This window comes from Plecotus auritus, assembly GCF_963455305.1.
Source record: "Plecotus auritus genome assembly, chromosome: 4".
Classification (NCBI taxonomy): domain Eukaryota; kingdom Metazoa; phylum Chordata; class Mammalia; order Chiroptera; family Vespertilionidae; genus Plecotus; species Plecotus auritus.
In genome coordinates, this window is record NC_137775.1 from 97792708 (window position 1) to 97812938 (window position 20231).

A 20231-nucleotide genomic window follows, 5' to 3' on the forward strand; every position below is an offset into this window, starting at 1 on the left:
CTTAATTTTTACAATATCCTGTTATACATAATTATTAATAACAAACTACAATGTTCGCTAATGACTGATTACTATAATAGTGTTGCATTCATTTCCCTCACGCACCTTACGCGCGTGCGCACCATTTCTCTCCACTAATACTAGCAGCGAATACTTTAGTAGCCGATTGCCATGTCATTAGTCTTGGACTGACTTGTTTGGTGTGCGCAACAGGAAATATTTCACTTGCAGAGAACAAGAAAAATAGGTTTATTTGCGTTACACTTATTAATTTGTGCAGTTATTCAGTGTCTGGTAAATTAATGTTCAAGAAAAAAATATTAATTTTTAATAAAATGTTCTATTATTTTATGTTAACAATGACTCATTTATTTCAGCCCTTTGTATTCAGCATGTCTCTATCGAAATAAACCTACATTTCTATGAAAATTGAAACTTTTGTTTTTTTGCAACCACATAAACTTAAACCTTGCTTATTTGGCCCATGTTAGCCTTTGAGTTTGACATGCTTGACCTAGACTCAACACCAAAAGGTTTTCATTAATAGAGAAAAATATCCATGGTGCATTATCTGCTTACAGTCAAACTATGATGAAAAAGAAACAAACCAAGCAAACCACCATGGACATATTTCTGAAAAGAGTAATATCTCCTCAAGAAGAGCCTCAGGCAGGTCCTTCAGGAAGTGTTCCAGAAGAAGTCATTGTCATCATAAGAGAGGACAGCTCCATGCTTGTTATTGCCCTGAAGACTTTCCAGTGGGACAAGATGTAGAGGTGGAAAACAGTGATATTGATGATCTTACCCTATGTAGGCCTAGGCTAATGTGTGTTTGTGTCTTAGTTTTTAACCAAAACGTTTACAAAAATTTTAAAAATCTAAAAATAAAAATGTTATAGCCCTGGCCAGATGGCTCAGTTGGTTGGAGCATAGTTCCATACACCAAAAAGTTACAGGTTTGATCCCCAGTTGGGGTGCTTGTGAGAGACGACCAATCAATGTTTCTCTCTCACATCTATGTTTCTCTCTCCTCCTCCTCCTCGCTCTCTAAAATCAATAAAACATATCCTCAGGTGACTATTTTAAAAAATTACAGAAATGTTATAGAATAATATAAAGAAAAAATATTTTATAGCTATGCAATGAGTTTGTATTTTAAGATAAGTGTTATTAAAAAAGAGTAAAAAAGTTAAAAATTATTAAGTTTATGAAGTAAAAAGGTTACAGTAAGTTAAGGTTAATTTGTCATTGAAGAAAGAAAATAATTTTTTATAAATTTAATGTAACCTAAGTGTACAGGGTTCATAAAGTATACGGAAGTGTACAGTAATGTCCTAGGCCTTTGTATTACCACTCACTCACTGAGTCACCTAGAGCAATGGTCGGCAAACTCATTAGTCAACAGAGCAGGTAAACTGTGGCTCGCGAGCCGCATGTGGCTCACAAGCCGCAGTTTGCCGACCACTGACCTAGAGCAACTTTCAGTCCTGCAAGCTCAATTCATAGTAAGTGCCCTATACAGGTATACCATATTTTATCTTTTATATCATATTCTTATTATACCTTTTCTATGTTTAGATATATTTAGATACACAAATACTTACCATTTTCAATTGCCTACAGTCTTCAGTACAGTAACATGCTGTACAGATTTGTAGCCTAGGAGCAATAGGCTACACCATATAGCCTAGGTATATACCACCTAAGTTTATGTAAGTGCACTCTTGATGTTTGAAATCACCTAATGACACATTCTCAGAATGTATCCCCATCATTAAGCAACACATGGCCATAGAGATAGGCAAATTTGAGCAGTCAAAAAAATCAATGAACTTGAAGATAAGACATCGGAAATTATTGAGTCTGAGGAACGGGGCAGGGCGGGGGGCGGGGAATGATTGGAGAAAAGTGAACAGGGTCTAAGGGGCCTGTGGGAGACCATCAAGAAGACCAACATACACATCATGGTCTCAAAAGCAAAAGAGAAAGAGAAATGGGGTAGAGAGAATATTGAAGAAGTAATAGCTGAAAAAAACAAAGTTGATGCAATACATGAATATAAACATCTAAGAAGCTCAATAAATTCCTAATAAAATGAATAAAATACTTAGGAATTAGCCAAGGAGATGAAAGTCTTACACAATGAAAGCTACAAAACATCGATGCAACAAATTAAAGAATACATAAATAAATAGAAATACATCCCATGTTCAGATGTTGTTAAGATGTTATTAAGACGTCAATGCTACCCAAAGCAATCTGCAGATTGAATTCAATAACTATCAAAATCCCAATGAGGTTTATTGCAGAAACTTTAAAAAAATCCTAAATTTCCTATGGAATCACAAAGAGCCCCAAATAGCCAAAGCCATCCTGAAAGAGATTAATCCTGAAAAGATGGAGGACTCACACTTCCTAATTTCAAAACTTATCACAAAGCTAGAGTAATTAAAAACAGTGTGGTACAGCATAAATACAGATATATAGACCAATGGAATGAAATGGAGAGCTCAGAAATAAACCCTTGCATACATGGTCAAATGACAAGGATGCCAAGACCATTCAGTGGGGAGAGGACAATCTTTTCAATGAATGGTACTGGGGAAACTGGATATTCGCATGCAAAAGAATGAAGTTGGATTCTTACCTAATACCATATACAAAACTTATCTCAAAATCCATCAAAAACCTGAATGTAAGGCCTAACACTATAAAACTGTTAGAAGAAAACATAGGACAAAAGCTTCATGACATCGCATTTGGCAGTGATTTCTTGGCTATGTTACCAAAGGCATAAGCAACAGAAGAAAATAGACAAATTAGACTTCATGAAAATTAAAAACTTTCGTGCATCAAAAGACACTATAAACAGAGTAAAAAGGTAACCCACAGAATAGGAGAAAAGATTTGCAAATCTAAACGATTTGCATGTGAATAGAAGGGAATTCACTGAGCTGTTTAGTTATAAACCATCTTAGATGTGATATCTGCCTATTGTTTACTAATGGTCTCCAAATAGTATAAATAAACCATTTCTTGTCCATCTTTTTTGGTTTTACCTGTTCTATTCTCTTTACTACATGGCAGAATCCTTGAACTTAGAATATAGCAGAGCATGTTCTCCTATTGGCTTTTGTAATTTGGCTTAGTTTGCTGGAAGTTTTGGCAAGCTCTTACCTCAATTATTTTTATACTAGAGGCCCGGTGCACGAAATTCATGCACGGGGGGCGGGGGGGGGGGGTGGGGTGGTCCCCTCAGCTCAGTCTGCACCCTCTCCAATCCAGGACCCCTCGGGGGATGTCCGACTGCCAGATTGGGCCAGATCCTGGAGATCAGGCCTAAACAGGCAGTCGGACATCCCTCTCACAATCTGGGACCACTGGCTCCTAACTGCTCACCTGCCTGCCTGCCTGATCACCCCTAACTGCCCCCCCTGCCAGCCTGATCACCCCTAACCACCTCTGCCTGCCGGCCTGGTTGCCCCTAACTGCCCCCCCTGCCAGCCTGGTTGCTCCCCCACCCCACCCCCGCCGGCCTGGTCACCCCACACAGCCTGCTGTTCAGTCATTTGGTAGTCCCTCACTAACCCCCTTGCTGGCCTGGTCGCCCCATGCAGCCTGCTGTTCAGTCGTTTGGTCGTCCCTCACTAACCCCCCTGCCCACCTTGTTGCCCCAGACAGCGTGCTGTTCAGTCGTTACTGTGAGGGTGTCCTGACTAATTTGCATATTACTCTTTTATTAGTGTAGATCTTACTGGTTTTGTTTGTTTGTTTGTTTTTTAAGCATGAGGTCTGCTCTGTATAATAAGGATGAAGGGGGGGGGAGGTGCCAATGAATGGCTCCTGCTCTCCAAGAATAATTCCGCCATTTTTTTCCAGCTTCCTGTTTCCTGTAATGCCAAACTTGGACAATCTTCAGGACATTGTTTTAGAAGCCTTTTCCTTAGCTTTAGTGAGCTCCTCAATGCTTGTATTTCTGGGCAAGAAGATTGCCAATTTCCATAACTATAATGTCAATTCCAACCAGGTGAGCAGACAGGGCTTTCTGTTACTTTCTCTGAGCCTTAAGTCTTTGTATTCTAATCCAAGCCTCCTGCTAACATGAAGACTGGATTCTTCTGTAACCAGAGAATCTTTTAGAATATAATTTGAACTGTAACTACCAAAGGACTTTTGAGAAGTGAGGCACACTTAGTTCTGAACCCATCTGAATTAGCACGAGTGATATTTCCCTAGAACAGATATGGTGCAGGGATGCAAGAAGATAGCATATGGCATCATGTTGTTGAACTAGTAGAGTTCCTCTCCTCTTAATTTTATCTTCCTTTCCACCAAGTCTTTAGAAGTCAACCACATTCTAAGATACAATAAGAAATGATATGGAATAGCAAAACCAGCAGGCTACTAATATAATTAAGTCAATCTCCCAGAAATAGTTTTTGCCTTTTTTTTTTTTTTAATATCTCCAACTATTCTGAGTTCAGTACTTTCCCTAGTACTCAAAAAGGAAATATGAAATCATGAGGTGTCCCACTTTTACTTTTAGGATAGTTTAGAAGGAAGAGAGAAAAATAGGACTGTGTTCTCTTCATCATTCTAAGTCCTAGTGATCATGAGAGAGAGAATAAGGCAAAAGTCTCATTTTCTCACTTTGAAAAAGTGCGTTCCTTGTGATCACTAACTAAAATGAAGTTTCAACCTAATCTAGAAATCAGATTTGCCATCCTTTTGTTCTTCTAAGAATACTTCTGTGTTATTTGAAATGATATAAACAATCTATTCTCATGCACAAGAAACAGACAGTATACCTTCATTTCAAACTTAAATCAGCATTCTTCAACAAATAGTGGGCCTAAATTGTTTGCCATTTCTTTATAGGACTTAATAGCCATTGGCATTTGCAATGTCGTCAGCTCATTTTTCAGATCTTGTGTATTCACTGGTGCTATTATCAGGACAGTAATCCAGGATAAATCTGGAGGAAGACAACAGGTATGTTGAAATAGAATTTGATCTCTAGCATTTAAAAATATTGATGTCTATTCATATATTTTCATAGAAAGGGGTTACATTAATTTAATCACATTGCTATTTCAGTGTTATACTTGTTGGGGAGGATCTCATGTTTCCCTTCATTTTTGTTTAGATTTTTGTCTTAAAAGGCATTTGTCAATATGGAACTTGAAAGTCATTTTCTATAGAAGTCTTATTCTACGTGAGAAGTTCACAAAAACAAACAAACAAAAATAACTGTTTTCCATGTAACCTAAAAGGTAATATTTCAGGTGAACTAACAGTCACCTGTAAACTTTATTTTCATTTTATGAGAGATATATTCTCAGTCCTACTCTGGGAAAGCAATAATTCAACTCTCTCTATCCCGGCAGCCAAACCAGAAACTTTCCTGGCTTCCTCAAAGGGTATGGCAAGGGGCTTTCATGATAGAGAGTAAGGTCTTTGTCTAGATGAGCCTTGGGAATTTATGATCATTCTACCTTTGTATGACAGAAAATTATCTAGGTCAGACTCTCTTCAGGTCAGAAACGGAAGTGTCAGAAGAATCGACACTAACTTTTAGTGGAGAAAGGTAAAGTGTCACATTCCATGGCTAAATTTGTGAAATATAAGGTGCAAACTCATAGAAGTCAGAAGATTAGGCAGAAACAAGAGCATGTGTCTAGTGAGACCATTCAGATCAGTCTATGTGGACTGAGCTTCGTTGTCATAGAGCTGCTGCCAGACACACTGGCTTTAAGGAGTAGCCCTTTTCCACTCCTTACCTGAAAAAAAGCAAGTTGGGTTATGTAAAAAGGATGTTCTATGCAAGGGTGAAAGAACTTTGAAATCATAATGAGAGAGTTTTATGATAAGAAATGGAGATGGAAGTCCAGATTTTAGTTCCCAATAATTTTTGACAACACACTTTGTTGATTCAGTATACAAGCACACACTTGGGGAGAAAGATGCACACAGTTAGAAAAAACTAAATTAAAGTGCAAGTAAAATTAAGTGCAGAGTAAGTACAATAAGTAAAAAGTGCCATAAATTTTGCAAGGAGAGTGATGGAGGAAGTGGGATTTCTGTGGACTACTGAAGGGGGTTAGATATTTACAGATGGAGGGAAGGAAGAAGGCCTTCATTTCAGCCTCGGAGTTGCCAGTGCCTGCTGGGCAAAGTGCCTGCCTCAAGGTAGCCCCTGGTCCCATCCTGTTCTCTGCTGCTGCATTGCTGTCCCACGCAACACACCCTCCTGCCAATGGCATCTCTCTGTGCGGCACAGGGACCCTTGGTGGGAGGCATGTCTCTGGGGATGTTGGTAAACTCTTCCCCGAGACCCTGATTTGCCCAGTGGAAATCACCGGTTCAAGCAGAGAATGCTGCTGGCCCCCGGCCCTACACTTGGAGCTACCCTTGGAACCTCCACTTTGGTTTCTGATCTGGACGGCCAAAGGCCTCTGAGACTGGCTCAGCCTCTTCATCCCACAGCCGTGGGTGTTCTCTCTACCACTTCCTCTGGGGCCTTTTGATTCACTCTGCCCAAGAGCTCCTCTATTTCTTCAACGTTCCCCAGGCCTGTAGACAAGCTCAGGTCTGGCTCTGCTACCAGGGCAGCTTTATTTTTTGTCTAGCATAAATTCAAACTGTGTATTTCCCTTTACTTTTTCCCAGTCTAGAATCCACTTGTCTTTACTCGTTACACCCAAACCTATCAGCTCTCCAGCCATGGCCTGGGCTGGACATGTTGGCAGGCCCATGGCAGAGGGGATGTGAAGAGCCCTGGGCTTGTGGCCAGTTGGGCTGTCCCTGGTCTATCTTCCTGCTAATTCAGTCCTGACCACTGTGCCGTGCCAGCACAGCCAAGGGTTCAGCGAGCCTGAGGGAAGGCAGCAAAGGACGTAGAAAATACAGACAAAAAGAATAAGCTGGGTTTAGGTAGATCTCCCGTGCCATAGAGAAAAGATCCAGAGGGCAAGCTGATGCTTTATTTTATAGTGAGAGGTAAACAAGGTAGTGGTCACCATAGTTAACAATGTTCTTGTGAGTTTCACTTGTTTTGGCAGCACTTGCTGCACCTCCCACAGCCCATTAGCTGCCCAGGAAGGATCTAGGTAATGTCATAAGGTCAAACTTAATTATGCTAAGAGGGCTGTGCCCTCTAAGCTGGGACTTGTTTGTGGCTTTGCCACAGGTCAGTCTGAGGCTTAACCCTATAGCCGCTCCCTACAGACCACTGTGTTCCCTGTGGGGGTTTCTCTCCTCACTCCCAAGCCCTGGCCTCCTTGCCTTGTCCCACGGGGTGTTTATTGATATGGGAGGAGGAATGGTTGTGATTTCAGGGCTGACAGTGATGGCTCTACTAGGGCTTTTCTAAACTGTCCAAGGAAGGGTTAGAGTGAGGAGGGAGTGCAAGCGGGGGTTTACTGGATTCGCAGCAAAACGCTAAGGCAATAAAGATTAAACAGCCAGGACAATTTGGACCTTTAGAAAGCATCCATGGGTTCACTCAGCGAGTACGTGTGGAGTACCTAGCATGTGGTTAGCACTTTGACAAGACTGGACAGTGTCAGGTCAACAAAAATGCACTTAATGCTGGATGGTTTCACTCAATTCCTTTTAAGAAAAACTGACATGCTTCTTACCAAGCAGAAGCCTCAGTTGCAGGCAGGGACCAGTAGGATCCTGATGGTCTCTCTCCAACCGGCTCTGTCTCCTCAGTTTGCATCTCTGGTAGGAGCAGGCTTGATGCTGCTCCTGATGGTGAAGGTGGAATCCTTTTTCTACGAACTGCCAAATGTAAGTGGAACTGATCGAATAACCAAGCCCAGAAAGCCCAGTATCCAGATTGCATCTTGGTGGGTATCTCTGAGCAGAACTGCACTTAGCATGCCCCCACGGCCTGCCCCGGCCTCTCTCTAGTGCCTTTCCTTCAAAATAATAGCATCTACCTCTCAGGATTGGGATTTAAATAAGACATTATATATAATATAGAGAGAACAGCATTTAGCTAATAATTAGCACTCAAGAAACATTAGCCATTATTGTTATTATTCTCATTAATCTTCTTTTAATCGCTTAGGCTCTAAAGTAAGCTTTACAGTAAGGATTCAGCTAAAGAGACCAACACAGACTTCAGATGCCAGGACACCCATTACCGTCACAGGCTTAGTCCCTCAGGGCACAGTCACGCCATCTGGTTTCCCAAACTGCTTGCAGAGGGCCTTGTTTTGCATACATGTGCACTCACCTTTGCCTGCTTCCCACTGCCTCTGGTTAGCTTAGATACGGGAAGGCAGGCCTGACAGTTGAGTTACAACTGTGTTCAGCTAGGGTGCTCATATATGCTCAGGTGCCATTTCTTCCCTTTTGTGAGACCGACCACTGTGCATTGAGAGATTCCAGGCACATTAATTCCTGGCTTTAATCAGTTTGTTCTCAATAGAGACCAATGCTCAGTGACCATGACGTCCTTTTAAATTTCTTTAGTGTTCCCGTTAGCCATTTTTAGATAAGTACTAAGGGAGGTGGGAGGAGGTTTCCTTCCTGGTTTTGCAGCTTAGTTACACGCTGAGGTGGCAGTCCTGAAGCTGGAGTGGTTGTAAATGTTACTCCACCTTCTTTTTTTTTTATTAAATATATTTTTATTGATGTCAGAGAGGAAGGGAGAGGGAGAGATAGAAACCTCAATGATGAGAGAGAATCATCGATCAGCTGCCTCCTGCATGCCCACACTGGGGATCAAGCCCACAACCCGGGCATGTGCCCTGACCAGGAATTGAACCGTGACCTTCTGGTTCATAGGTCAATGCTCAACCACTGAGCCACGCCGGCCGGGCTGTTACCTCCATCCTTTTTGAACATGTCCATTGCACCTGGTGAATATCAGGTTGCCACAGAGCAGGCTACCTCCAGGCTCTGGCTGCCCTCTGTTCTTGTGATTCAGGGACCTTGGACCCCAGCCAAGGAATCTATGCCTGGGGGTGGGATTAAGCTTGTGCTTATCACAGGAGCTGTCCTCTGATTCCCAGCAGAAGTCATCTCCAGAACTGAGTTTGTATAGCACCTTTGGTGCAATTACTACGGAGTCTGTTTTAGCAAAGCCACTTACTAATTTACTTTGAACAGAGTTATTTTTTGCTTTATAGCTAGAAGAATCAGAACGTTTTAAAACTCCAAACATGTAAAAAATCTGTCAGAATTCACTGAAGGCTAGTGATAAAAGTACGTAGCACTCCTTTATTACAAATATGTTAGAGAGAGAACAACCCCTGCTTTTGGCTTCCCATGTTATGTCACATTATTTTTACAGCATCTGGTTAGGGTGTTTCTGGGTAAGAAAATGTGACCACAATCTGTCCAGTGGAACATCTGAGTACTATACCAATGAGGCTCTATGAGCATTAAAGATTGCTTCCTTCCTTGAAAGACTATGAATAGCTTATTGCAAAACCCTTATTGGAAGAATTGTTGGAGCATCCTGGCTAGGATCTCAGTTACTTAGCAAGGGGATCAATACAAAATTTTAGAAAACATGATACAAAACAGTGTATTCAATATTGCTTCGATTTGTGTGAGGAAATAAATAGAACATACCAAAATGTTAATAATTGTTATATCTTGGATTATGGAAATTATATCTGAGATTAATTCTTTATTACACATGAGCATCTCTAACCTTAATATTCAGAAAGGTAATTTTTATTGTATATTGTTTTATGAAAATATATGTTTCCTCTTTACACTCCTTCCCTCAAGCCAAACATTTTGCAAAAACCCTATGAAGTTGAGATTCTTTTCCTTTCCACCACATCTCCCTGCAAATTGCAGAAAGTTTGGAGATTCCTGACTGGAAAGAAGATAAAAATGGAAAAGAAGTAATTTCTGCTAACTTCATCTTTGCTCTTCCCTCCTCTACTGTTGAGTCCAACTGGTCACTGAGTAACCTCAGAAATCCAGACTAAGCTTGGATCCAGCCATCCTGGTGGTCGGGTCAGTTCTAATTCCCAGGCAGAGCATACAGAAGAGAGGGTGACGAGGGAAATGCTGAGAAATATTAAGCCAATGCAGGGACTTCATAAACACAAGAAAGTGTTTCTTAAGGTAGCTTAGTTCTACTTTAAGGCCCTGATGATTTTTACATCCGAGTATAAATTTTCATTTTCTCATATTTAAGAAACCTTTTTTTCCATTAGAAAAGTAGACATGCATATTTTTAAAAACATTTGAAAATTCCTAAGAGATAAAAATGTCATCCACATTTACCAATGAACCACTATTAACATTTTGGCACATATCTGATCAATACTATTTTCTATGAATTGATATTACTTTGCATAGTTTCAACCTAACTGGGCATACAACTTCGTATTCTTGTTTGTATTTGATATATAGCATGATAGCTCATACTATAACTTATTTAGTTTTTTTCTGATTATTAGATTATTAGAAAAAAAAAGAATTAGGTTGTCTGAATTTTTATTATAAATAACACAACAGTGAGTAATTTTGTACGTCCACCCTTTTCCCTACAGGCTGTGCTGGCTGGTATTATTGTGAGCAACGTCCTACCCTTCCTTGAAAATATTTACTACCTACCCAGTCTGTGGAGGCAGAGCCAATATGACTCTGTGAGTGTAGATGCACTGGCTGAGGCAAGGGCAGGGGCAGGGGAAGTTTGGACAGAGGGTAAGAGAACAAAGGACATCAACATGGAGGACACTAGCAACTCTGATGCCTAGTACTTTACTTTTGCTTCAAATAAGGAGTCAAAGCTGTTGATGCAAAGAAATACTGAGACCTCACTCCAACTACGCAAAATTAAATAAGAAATAATTAAGTGGTTATAGTTATATACAAATTTAGTAACAAGGGTTTGTCATGCCTTGCATATTTGATTGACTTCTAACCCGGAGACACAAATCCTAATAAGAAAGGGAGGTGTCGCCCTAACTGGTTTGGCTCAGTGGATAGAGCGTCAGCCTGCAGACTGAAGGGTCCCAGGTTCGATTCCGGCCAAGGGCACATACCTGGGTTGCGGGCTTGATCCCCAGTAGGGGGCATGCGGGAGGCAGCCAATCAATGATTCTCTCTCATCATTGATATTTCTATTTCTCTCTCCCTCTTCTTTCCTCTCTAAAATCAATTTTAAAAAAAGAAAGAAAGAAAGGGAGGTGTTCTCCCCAGGAACTGATGGAGCACCCTCCTCCTCTTTCGAGCACGGAGCTAGGGGACAGAGAGGGGAAACAGCAAGATATAGAAGATGGGGGATGTGATGAGGGGAGAAGGACCCAACAGAGGCAAAGAGATGTGAAAGGGGCTACTTTTTGGACTCGGGTCCCTGAGGCACTAAGAGGGTATGAGGTCCAGAGCATGGGCAGAGCTTCTGGTTCTAGAAGGAGAGAAGCACCTCCAACTAACTCACAAGTGGCAGGGGGAGGGGAAGTAAACATTTGAGGGAGTTTCAGCCTATCTTCTGTGAAGGTTCAAGTCAAGTCTCCTGCTGAGAGTGATGTTAAAGACTCCCAATAACTACCGTGTTTCCCCGAAAATAAGACAGTGTCTTATATTAATTTTTGCCCCAAAGACATGCTAGGTCTTATTTTCAGGGGATGTCTTATTTTTCCATGAAGAAGAATACGGTACACATTTATTGTTATATGAAAATAAAGGAAATTTATTACCTGTATACGGTACGGTAGTACAGTAGTTGTCAACACAAACCAGACAAACTGTGAATCCTACAGTATCAAGAATTTACTCATTTATTCAATGACAATCATGTCATCATCTTCTGGAACATCATCATAACAATCCAATTCCTGAATTTCCTGGTGAATTTCTTGTGACTCCATTTCTTTCAGAATCAGTGGACCAAATCTCTCATGTTTAGCAATAGCACTGTCTTTAAATGAGTACTTCTTGTCAAGGTAGCCTGCTTGCAGTGCATTTGCAATGCAACTGTCAGTGATTTTCTCCCATGAATTCTTCACCCAAGTCACAACTTCTTGCAGTTTAGGTTTCACAAAGTTTCCACGCTGATTTCTCTCCATTCTATTTTCAATGTAGTCATTAATTTCCATGCGCAAATTGTCTTTGAATGGCTTGTTTATTGCAATATCAAGAGCCTGGAGATAGGCCGTCATTCCTGCAGGAATCATTATCTGATCTATTTTTCTTTCGTGAAGAAATGTCTTCATGTCTTTAGCGTGGTGAGTGCTGGCTGCATCCCAGACTAGCAGACCTCTTTAGCTCCCTCGCATAACAAGCGGCAGCATTAAATCGACCCACTTCCTTATAACTGCTTGTGTGGCCCAGGCTTTTTCAGTTTCAAGAATAAAAATGCCCAAAACACGTTCAATCTTTTCCTTCTTGCCCTTAGAAATGATTAAAGGTGGGATTTTAGTGCCATCCAGACGAATTGCCAAAATACAGGAAACACGTGCACTTTCGTAAGCAGTGGAGGGAATGTACGCCAATTGTTGTTTGAGATGATTGGCCCATAAACACTGCAGTTTCATCCATATCTATCATGTTGGAAAGATTGTATTTAGAGAAGTCAGCATCATCCATAAAGGATTTGAATGCAAGTGCTCGCTTAATAACTTGAGTATCTTCCAACCTAAACAATGTTGTAGATCTTCTTAAAGACAGTTCACTTCGCTGAAGGAAATTATCCAGCCAGTGTTATGATGCTTTGAAGTCTTCGGGGGCTATGTCAAACTGTGGTGCCATTGCAAGGGCAAATTCTTGAATCTGAGCCCTATTCACAACCAAAGCCTTTGCTCTCCTGTCAACAACCCATTCACAGATCAGGTCTTCCAGCTCGGAAAATAATGGTTGCCAACCTGATCCACACTTGCGCTTTTTAGCATTTCCCTTGTTCACTTGTTCAATGAGGTTACCATACTCTGCTCACCATTTTCGGACCAATCGGATACTCAACATCTTCTCTTTGCAGAAAGCAGTAAGATTTTGGCCCCAAGAGTCTACCACGATTCCTTTCTTGCACTCCACGGAGTAGCTTTTTCTTTTTGCACTCATTTCTAGGGGTAAAAAAAAAGGAATTGGGGTATCAAGGTGGGGGGAGGGGAATCACTCAAAATGACACAGGGGGGATCAGAGGGGGCAATCAAAATTGTACAGGAGAATCAGAGGGGGGATTACCATTTTAGTAACCCCTTTTGATCCTCCTGTGTCATTTTGATTGTCCCCTCTGATCCTCCTGTGTCATTTTGATTGTCCCCTCTGATCCTCCTGTGTCATTTTGATTGCCCCCTCTGATCCTCCTGTGTCATTTTAAGTGATCCCCCTCCCCCTACCCCTGTGCCACTGAACACCTTCACCAGACATCCCCCCTACCCCTTTATCAGACATTTACCCCTGGGGCCTGCCTGGGGACTGTCACTGGGCTTGCTGGGGCCTGGATCTGGGCTGGAGCAGGGTCTGCCACTGACTGAGAACCTTCAGTCATCATGAAGGCGGCCACGAGCATCAGGTAGTGTCACCAGAGACAGACCAGCACTCACCACCTTCGCCGCGTCCAGTCCGCTCTAATCCTCCTGTTCTTCTACACGCATCTGCGAAAGTCTCCTCCTCTCTCCCGCCCCACGCTCACTGCTCACTCCGACCTCTGCTCCGCCTCCACACAGCAGTGACGTCAGGACTCCGTGTAACGTCACTGGTTGCTAGACGCCAGTCGGGGTGGCCCTAGCGACCAGTTTACGGTAAACTAATTTTCATTCTGAGACAGAGCCTGTGGGCCCTTATTTTCGGGGAAACACGGTATTACAGGTCTTAAAATAGCAACTGCCATTTGGTGAGTGTTCGGGGTTGCTTTCAAATCACATTTCTAATCCCAGCAAAGCCTATAAAGTAGATATTAAGACCCCCTCCCCCCCCCCCCATGTTACACGAGAGGAAACGAAAGGTTCAAGAGAGAATTGAAGAGAGAACTGACCGAGGAGGCAGCCTTGGACCAGCCCTTTGTGATGGCATCAGTTCACACGGCTGTTTAATTTGTCCTCTAAATCCCTGGTGTCAGGAGGGAGAGGGAGAGGGCGAGCTGAGAGATAGGACTGGTGATTTTCTCATCTCTGCTTGCTATATGGTCTTCCTTTTCCCCTCTTCCCATAAGATTATTTGGATGGTGACATTCATAGCTGCAATTGTCCTGGGACTGGACGTCGGACTCCTTGTTTCAGTAGCCTTTGCCTTCTTCATGATCACCGTTCAGTCACACAGGTACTTAGTTTCAAGTAATAGAAGCTTAGCCATGGCAGGCAAGGCAACTGTGACCTAAAGGCAAATGCATTTCCTTTCAGAACTAAGATTCTCCTCCTGGGTCAGATCCCTAACACCAACATTTATAGAAGCATCTATGACTATCGGGAGGTAAGAATCCAAACCAGTCCTACTTCTTTTCCTAAAAGATTTACTACAAAATCCCTTTGCTATTTTTTGCTGCACTGCAGACACGCTGGACAAAGGTGGGGAGAGGGATGCACAATGGTAGGGTGGGTGCTTAAAGAGGCAGGTAAGTCCTAGAATCCCGCAGCCAGTTAAGGATAATTTTAAAATGTGCTTTAGGGGGTGGAAGGCCAAAAGAGGGGAGTGAGGAAATGGAGGGGAAAAGAAGAAAGCAGGGGTGAAAATGGGAGGAAGGACCTTGTTGGCTCCTGCCTCTTATAAAGAAGAATATAGTCTCCAGGAGGTTCTGAAGAATTTTTCTCCCTCTATGAAAGAGCTGAGAAATTTCTCTGAACTTTACATTTGTCTTGCAGATCTTGACCTTTCCTGGGGTGAAAATCTTCCAGTGCTGCAACTCCATCACCTTTGTGAACGTGTACGACTTGAAGCACAAGCTGTTGGAAGAGGTAAAGGCTGCCCTCCCCACTCTTCTCCACCAGCTCCCCTCGCCTCCCCAAGGGGCCCTCTCTCCTGCCACTTGCCATCTACCCATCTACATTGAAGCCTCCTTCTGCCTTTCAGGTTGAAATGATACAGGTGCCTCTGAAAGAAGAAGAGGTGCACAGGCTGTTTACTAACAGGGAAGATGGCCTGCAGGAAGGAAGGATCTGTCAGTGTTACTGCAACTGTGATGAACTGGAGCCGCCACCCAGGGTTAGCAACCTCTTCTTTCTGCATTTCCCTCTACGTTTATAAAGAAGAACAAGAGCAGCTAGTTGTTGTTGTCTTAAGAAAAGAAAAGAAACCCCCCTCAGGGATTTTGACTCTTAGATGGACCACAGGTAATTGGAAATTAAAGAGTTCTACTCAGAAATGAAGACATGGCTTCCCCTTTGAGGGTCAGATCTTGAACTGAAAGCAGGTAGGAAGCGATGGTGACGTTTGAGTCCCTACTCAGTGTTTAGAGACAGAGAGTAATTCCCTAGATGTGCCTATTTCCCAGACCTTTAGCTGCCTGACTTTTTCTGAAAATAAGGGACTTAAAGATTGTCTTATAATTCCCATTAGGGGAGGGCCAAGGTGGCTGGGTTCTCAAGGATCTCCTGCCATTTGCCTGGACCAAGGCAGTGACAATGGGCAGTAAGGGGCGGACAAGCACAGATGGGGGTTTTACAGCATCTGAAGGTTATTTCAGCTGATGAACTAAGTGTTCATTACTTCCAACTCAGACTTGATCTAAATATTCCTTTTCCCCTGCTCATTTCCCAGTATACACCCACACTTAGGAGGGGCACACACACACACATACACACACACACACACACACACACACACACAGATGGACGCCCACACGCAAAACCTCCTGTTCCCCTCCTACGCAGGCCCCTGCAAACACCAGGCACTCACTCTGGTCACCCACTCTGGTTGCTATACACCCTAATGAGTGTAGGTTCTACTGAGCTCCCTGGAAATACCAGCTTTCTTGCCAAGAGGACAGAATTAACTCTCTATTTAATTTTTATGTGATATCCACACTGCACTGAGTATTGCAGAGGGCATTCATGGGACATCAGCAAGTACACTCGAGAGTAGAGTATGATCATCTGGTATTTATGAAGCTCCTATATGTGCCCAGAACTATGACACTCTGAAAAAGAAAAAGAATTTTTAAGGGTCTCTGGCTTCTTTTTTTTCTTTTTCATTGTGGTAGAAAATACCTAACATAAAATATATCATCATAACCATACTTAAGTGTACAGTAGTGTTAAATCCATTCACACTGTTGTGTAATCATCACTGTCCTCTATCGCTAGAACTTTTTCATCTTGGAAAACTGGAACTCAGTACCTGTTAAGTAACACCTCCCCTTCCCCCTCCACTCAGCCCTGGCAACCACCATTCTACTTTCTGTTTCTATTAATTTGACTACCAGGCACCTCATATATCCCTGGAATCATACAGTATTTGTCTTTTTGTTGCTGGAGTATATCACTTAGCATAATGTCCTCAAGGTCCATCCAGGTTGTTCTTTAAAAAAAATGTTTTTTCAGGGAAAATTTTGAACGTACACAAAAGTAGAGACAAGTATAATGAGCCTCTGTGCACCTATCATCCACTTGAAGATTCAACAACTAGTAGCCAGTCTTGTTTCATCTATACCCCACCCATCTGTACTCCCCCAAATCACAGGATTATTTTAAAGCAGTTCGTAGAGATTTAAATCAAACTAAGGAGATGACTCTATTAATGTGACATATAAGGCCATTATTGTGTTTTATCAATCCTAAGATAGACATTTTTTCACATCTCTGAAATTTGGATGCATTGTGAAGTTGATGACAAGTCTTAGTTTAATTTGCAGTATTTTTTTTCTTGAGAATACAGAAAGTGGTGATGCCTCTTAAAACTGATGAAATAGGGTAGTAGACCATACTATGCAGTATATTATTATGTTTGAAATTGTGTGTTTAGATTCTAACAACTCTAAGACTCCAGGTAATGAGAGATCAGCATGAGCTCAAAAAGTCAGGGAAACCTTGGTAGCAATGGTTTGAGCTGGACAGGAGAGAGAAATTTGGTTTTCTGTCAGGTAGGATAAAAGAGGACTCCCAGTCCATGGTAGGCTTTCACAAAGACACCAAGGTCAAAATAAGTATGGGATCCTCAGGATAAGAGGCTTGATCTGGGGAGTAAGTTCAGGTAGTCACAGCATGAGTGGATTATGAAAGTCCTTGAAGGACAGGGCTGCAGAGTAGATGAAGGAGAGAGAAGGAAGGCTCTTAGAGGTTTCCTCTGCCTCGGAATCTTGCACCTACCACCACTGAGTCAGTCCACAGCTGTGCCCCAGAGGCCGGGCCTCGGTGACCTAGAAGCCTTGGGGAACAGCTCTCTTCTTTGAACTGTAATGTTATTATCTATCCACACCACTTTTTCTTTTTTTGCTGTACAATATCTACTACCTTATATAGTTTTTATCTTTACAGTTTTTTCTATTTTTTAAATTTTATTTTACAAACAACATTATTAGAACAATATTTTTAAAGAAACATCACCCCAAATTATACCACGTTAGCATATGAATTATTCCCATTTTTCCATGGGTCGTAGAGTTCTTATTCATATACGTTGTTATTTATCTTTTGAACGGACACGTGCCCGTTCCCTAGGTAGAAACTGGTCCCTGTGTCTTGCATGCCATTGTGCTCCAGGTGCTCCGCAGGGTCCTGAAGCTGTGCAGGCTCCAGGCCTGCGAGGAGCTGAGAGGCATGAATGACAGCCCTGTCATTGGTAATGACAGCCCTGCTCAAGGCATTTTTTTGTCTTTTTAAGGAAGTCTGACAGAAGACCATTTTGCTGATAAAAGAAGGCCGTGTTGAGCAAAGGGACTGATGGAAGAAATACTTCAAAGCATTAGAAGGCGCTGGAGGCTAATTAGAACCCAGAGATGAGGGAAAAGAATAAATCAAAGATGATTTTCACTCCGGCTCACTAGGACCATGATAAAGTCATTAGTGCATGTAGGGAAGTTGGGGGGAAGGGGGCTTGTGAGAGGTGAGGATAAGGAATGATGAATGTCGTTTTTTTCACTCGGGAGCTTGAAGTGACATGAGATACCCAAGGAAAAGCTGTAGCGGGCCTGGTCTGTGGAGAAGTTTCCTAAGGGAGAGGGAGGGAGTTAGATTAGATAGAGACAGAGGGAGTTAGAGTAGATAGAGACAGCACAGTTGCAAGCATTTCCCACCCTTGTTTGAGTCTTTTCACAGCCCTCCCCTAACTCTTGTTCCAGGTTGTTTACACCGAGAGATATGAAACTAAACAGGATCTCAAGGCATCCTCTATGAGCCTGGTTCGCTGCACACGTATGGACAGTGGGAACATGAGGCAATATTCATCGGATGAACAAATACCCTACACAGTGTCTTCCACATTTCAGAAAAATCAAGGGCAAAGCTATGAGGATGTTTGGCTTCCTACTAAACCCTCTAGAAACAACACAAGGCCACCTCCTGACGCTTCTGGAAGTCAGGTCAGGAGTAGATCAGAATCGTCTTTTGTACCCAGCACCCACACCGTCATCCTGGATTTCTCCATGGTGCATTTTGTGGACTCACAGGCTGTGGTCGTATTAAGACAGGTAGGTACTGAGGTGGCTTTAACAAGAGCTCTGAACTTCACCTACCACCACCCTCTAAGCCCTACCCTGACTGAGTCCTATTAGTCACTGATCAGCTACTATGTGACTCCTGGGACACTAGAAATTTGGACACTGAAGATAGTTCAAGGTCAGCCAGAATAAATAGAAAATTAGCCAACTCTGATTTATTGAAATGGGGTGGCTACCTAAGCATAGCATATTATTGCTTGAGGGATGAAAAATGGGAAACCCTTAAAACTGTTGAAACAGCAATCTGTGCCTCACCCAGCAACTCCTAGTGTACCTGGGAGTTAGCTGCAAATCTTAAAGAATAGGTCTGAATGCTACAGAACAAAAGCTCACCAAGAATTCTCCTCTCTTCAGCTGCTCATTGTAAGAGGCACTCAGATTTGAAGAAGTTGTGATGAAAAGACACCCCAAGCCTGGGGCTTGAGGCTGTTTGGTCCAGTACCTGTAGGATCATCCCCAGTTCTCTCTTCATTGCCTGCATCTTTGGGTGATAAGAGCAGGGAAATTTTTTCCTTCAAAAGCTGTGACTTTTCCCTGGCGGGTATGGCTCAGTTGGTTAGAGTGTTGTCCCGTACAACAAAGAGTGACAGTTCAATTCCAGTCAGGGCACATATCCAGGTATGGGTTCAATCCCTGGTCAGGGTGCTTGTGGGAGGCAGCCGATTGATATTTCTCTCTCTCTCTCCTTACCTCTCTCTCTCCAAAAAAAAAAAAAAAAATCAGTTAAAAGAAAAAGTCTGTGTCCCTAGGTCCTGACTTCTCTCCCACTCTGGTTTCTCTGACAGTTTTCATTTCTCTTTCTTACACACTATGGACAGTGGAGATGCACAACTAATCATGTTGGTTTTATTGTTCAATGTCTCATAGTACAGTATCTTTTTTTCAGCCAGCTTATCTCAGTTTCCAGCCCTCTCTCTCTCTTTGCCCCTGTTGGTGATGGCTCAGGTTTAAACATCCTGAACGCCCATTTCCTGGCTCTGACTACTTCCACCTTTTCTTGAGATAGGCTAGTTAGGCTGCTTTTCCACCTTTAATTCTAGGATCCTATACCGTCAAACCTTCTTATTCCTAAAAGAAATGAGTCTAGCTCTTATTCTCTCTTAAGTGAGTCTAGCTCCTCCTTGGCCTGAGGCAACAGGAAGCTTCTCAAAGCAGCAAGAACTCTGGTGGGTGGTCTGTAATGTGTGCTCTGCCCTGGTTTCGGCTCATCTGACCAGGGGTAACTCACTAACTTGTATCCGGTCTTGGTTTCCTCATCTATAAAATGAGAGGCATAGAGAGATTAATGCTCAGGGCTTCCCATCCATAAGACCCTTTTTCCCACTCCATTTTCAGATTCAAGTATATGATAATGTCATCTTGTGGGCTTTTCCATCTTAGGTCGTCCTACTGGGCTGTTCTCTTCTCGCAGGCTTGTGCTTATAGTTGTTACTTTAGAGGTCATTCTTCTTACATTATTAAGTGCCTACTGTATGCCACATTGAGTGGGTACATTTATATACATGATCCCATTAATTCCCACACAGCCCTGAGAGACAAGCCATATTTCTCCCTAAGAGTCCTGGGCTCACAGTTAGTATTTGGCCTGTCTATCACTGGAACTTAGAGCATTTGTTCCATCCTCTCCTCCCCCTCCTCCTCTCTTGCTGTCTGGTCCTAGGCA

The 20231-nt window shown here is 42.4% G+C and overlaps 1 protein-coding gene across 1 annotated transcript in view; it reads left to right on the plus strand.

Annotated features, from left to right (window-relative positions):
* Positions 1 to 20231, plus strand: part of SLC26A8 (solute carrier family 26 member 8) — a gene marked incomplete at both ends in the record, with an annotated part of 96763 nt that overhangs the window by 67201 nt on the left and 9331 nt on the right. The window contains 9 exons of the mRNA XM_080665125.1: positions 3880 to 4027; positions 4879 to 4992; positions 7717 to 7794; positions 10530 to 10625; positions 14132 to 14238; positions 14319 to 14388; positions 14778 to 14870; positions 14986 to 15117; positions 18191 to 18538. Of these exons, the coding sequence (XP_080521251.1) occupies positions 3880 to 4027; positions 4879 to 4992; positions 7717 to 7794; positions 10530 to 10625; positions 14132 to 14238; positions 14319 to 14388; positions 14778 to 14870; positions 14986 to 15117; positions 18191 to 18538 (1186 nt within the window). The remainder of the gene's footprint in view (positions 1 to 3879; positions 4028 to 4878; positions 4993 to 7716; positions 7795 to 10529; positions 10626 to 14131; positions 14239 to 14318; positions 14389 to 14777; positions 14871 to 14985; positions 15118 to 18190; positions 18539 to 20231) is intronic.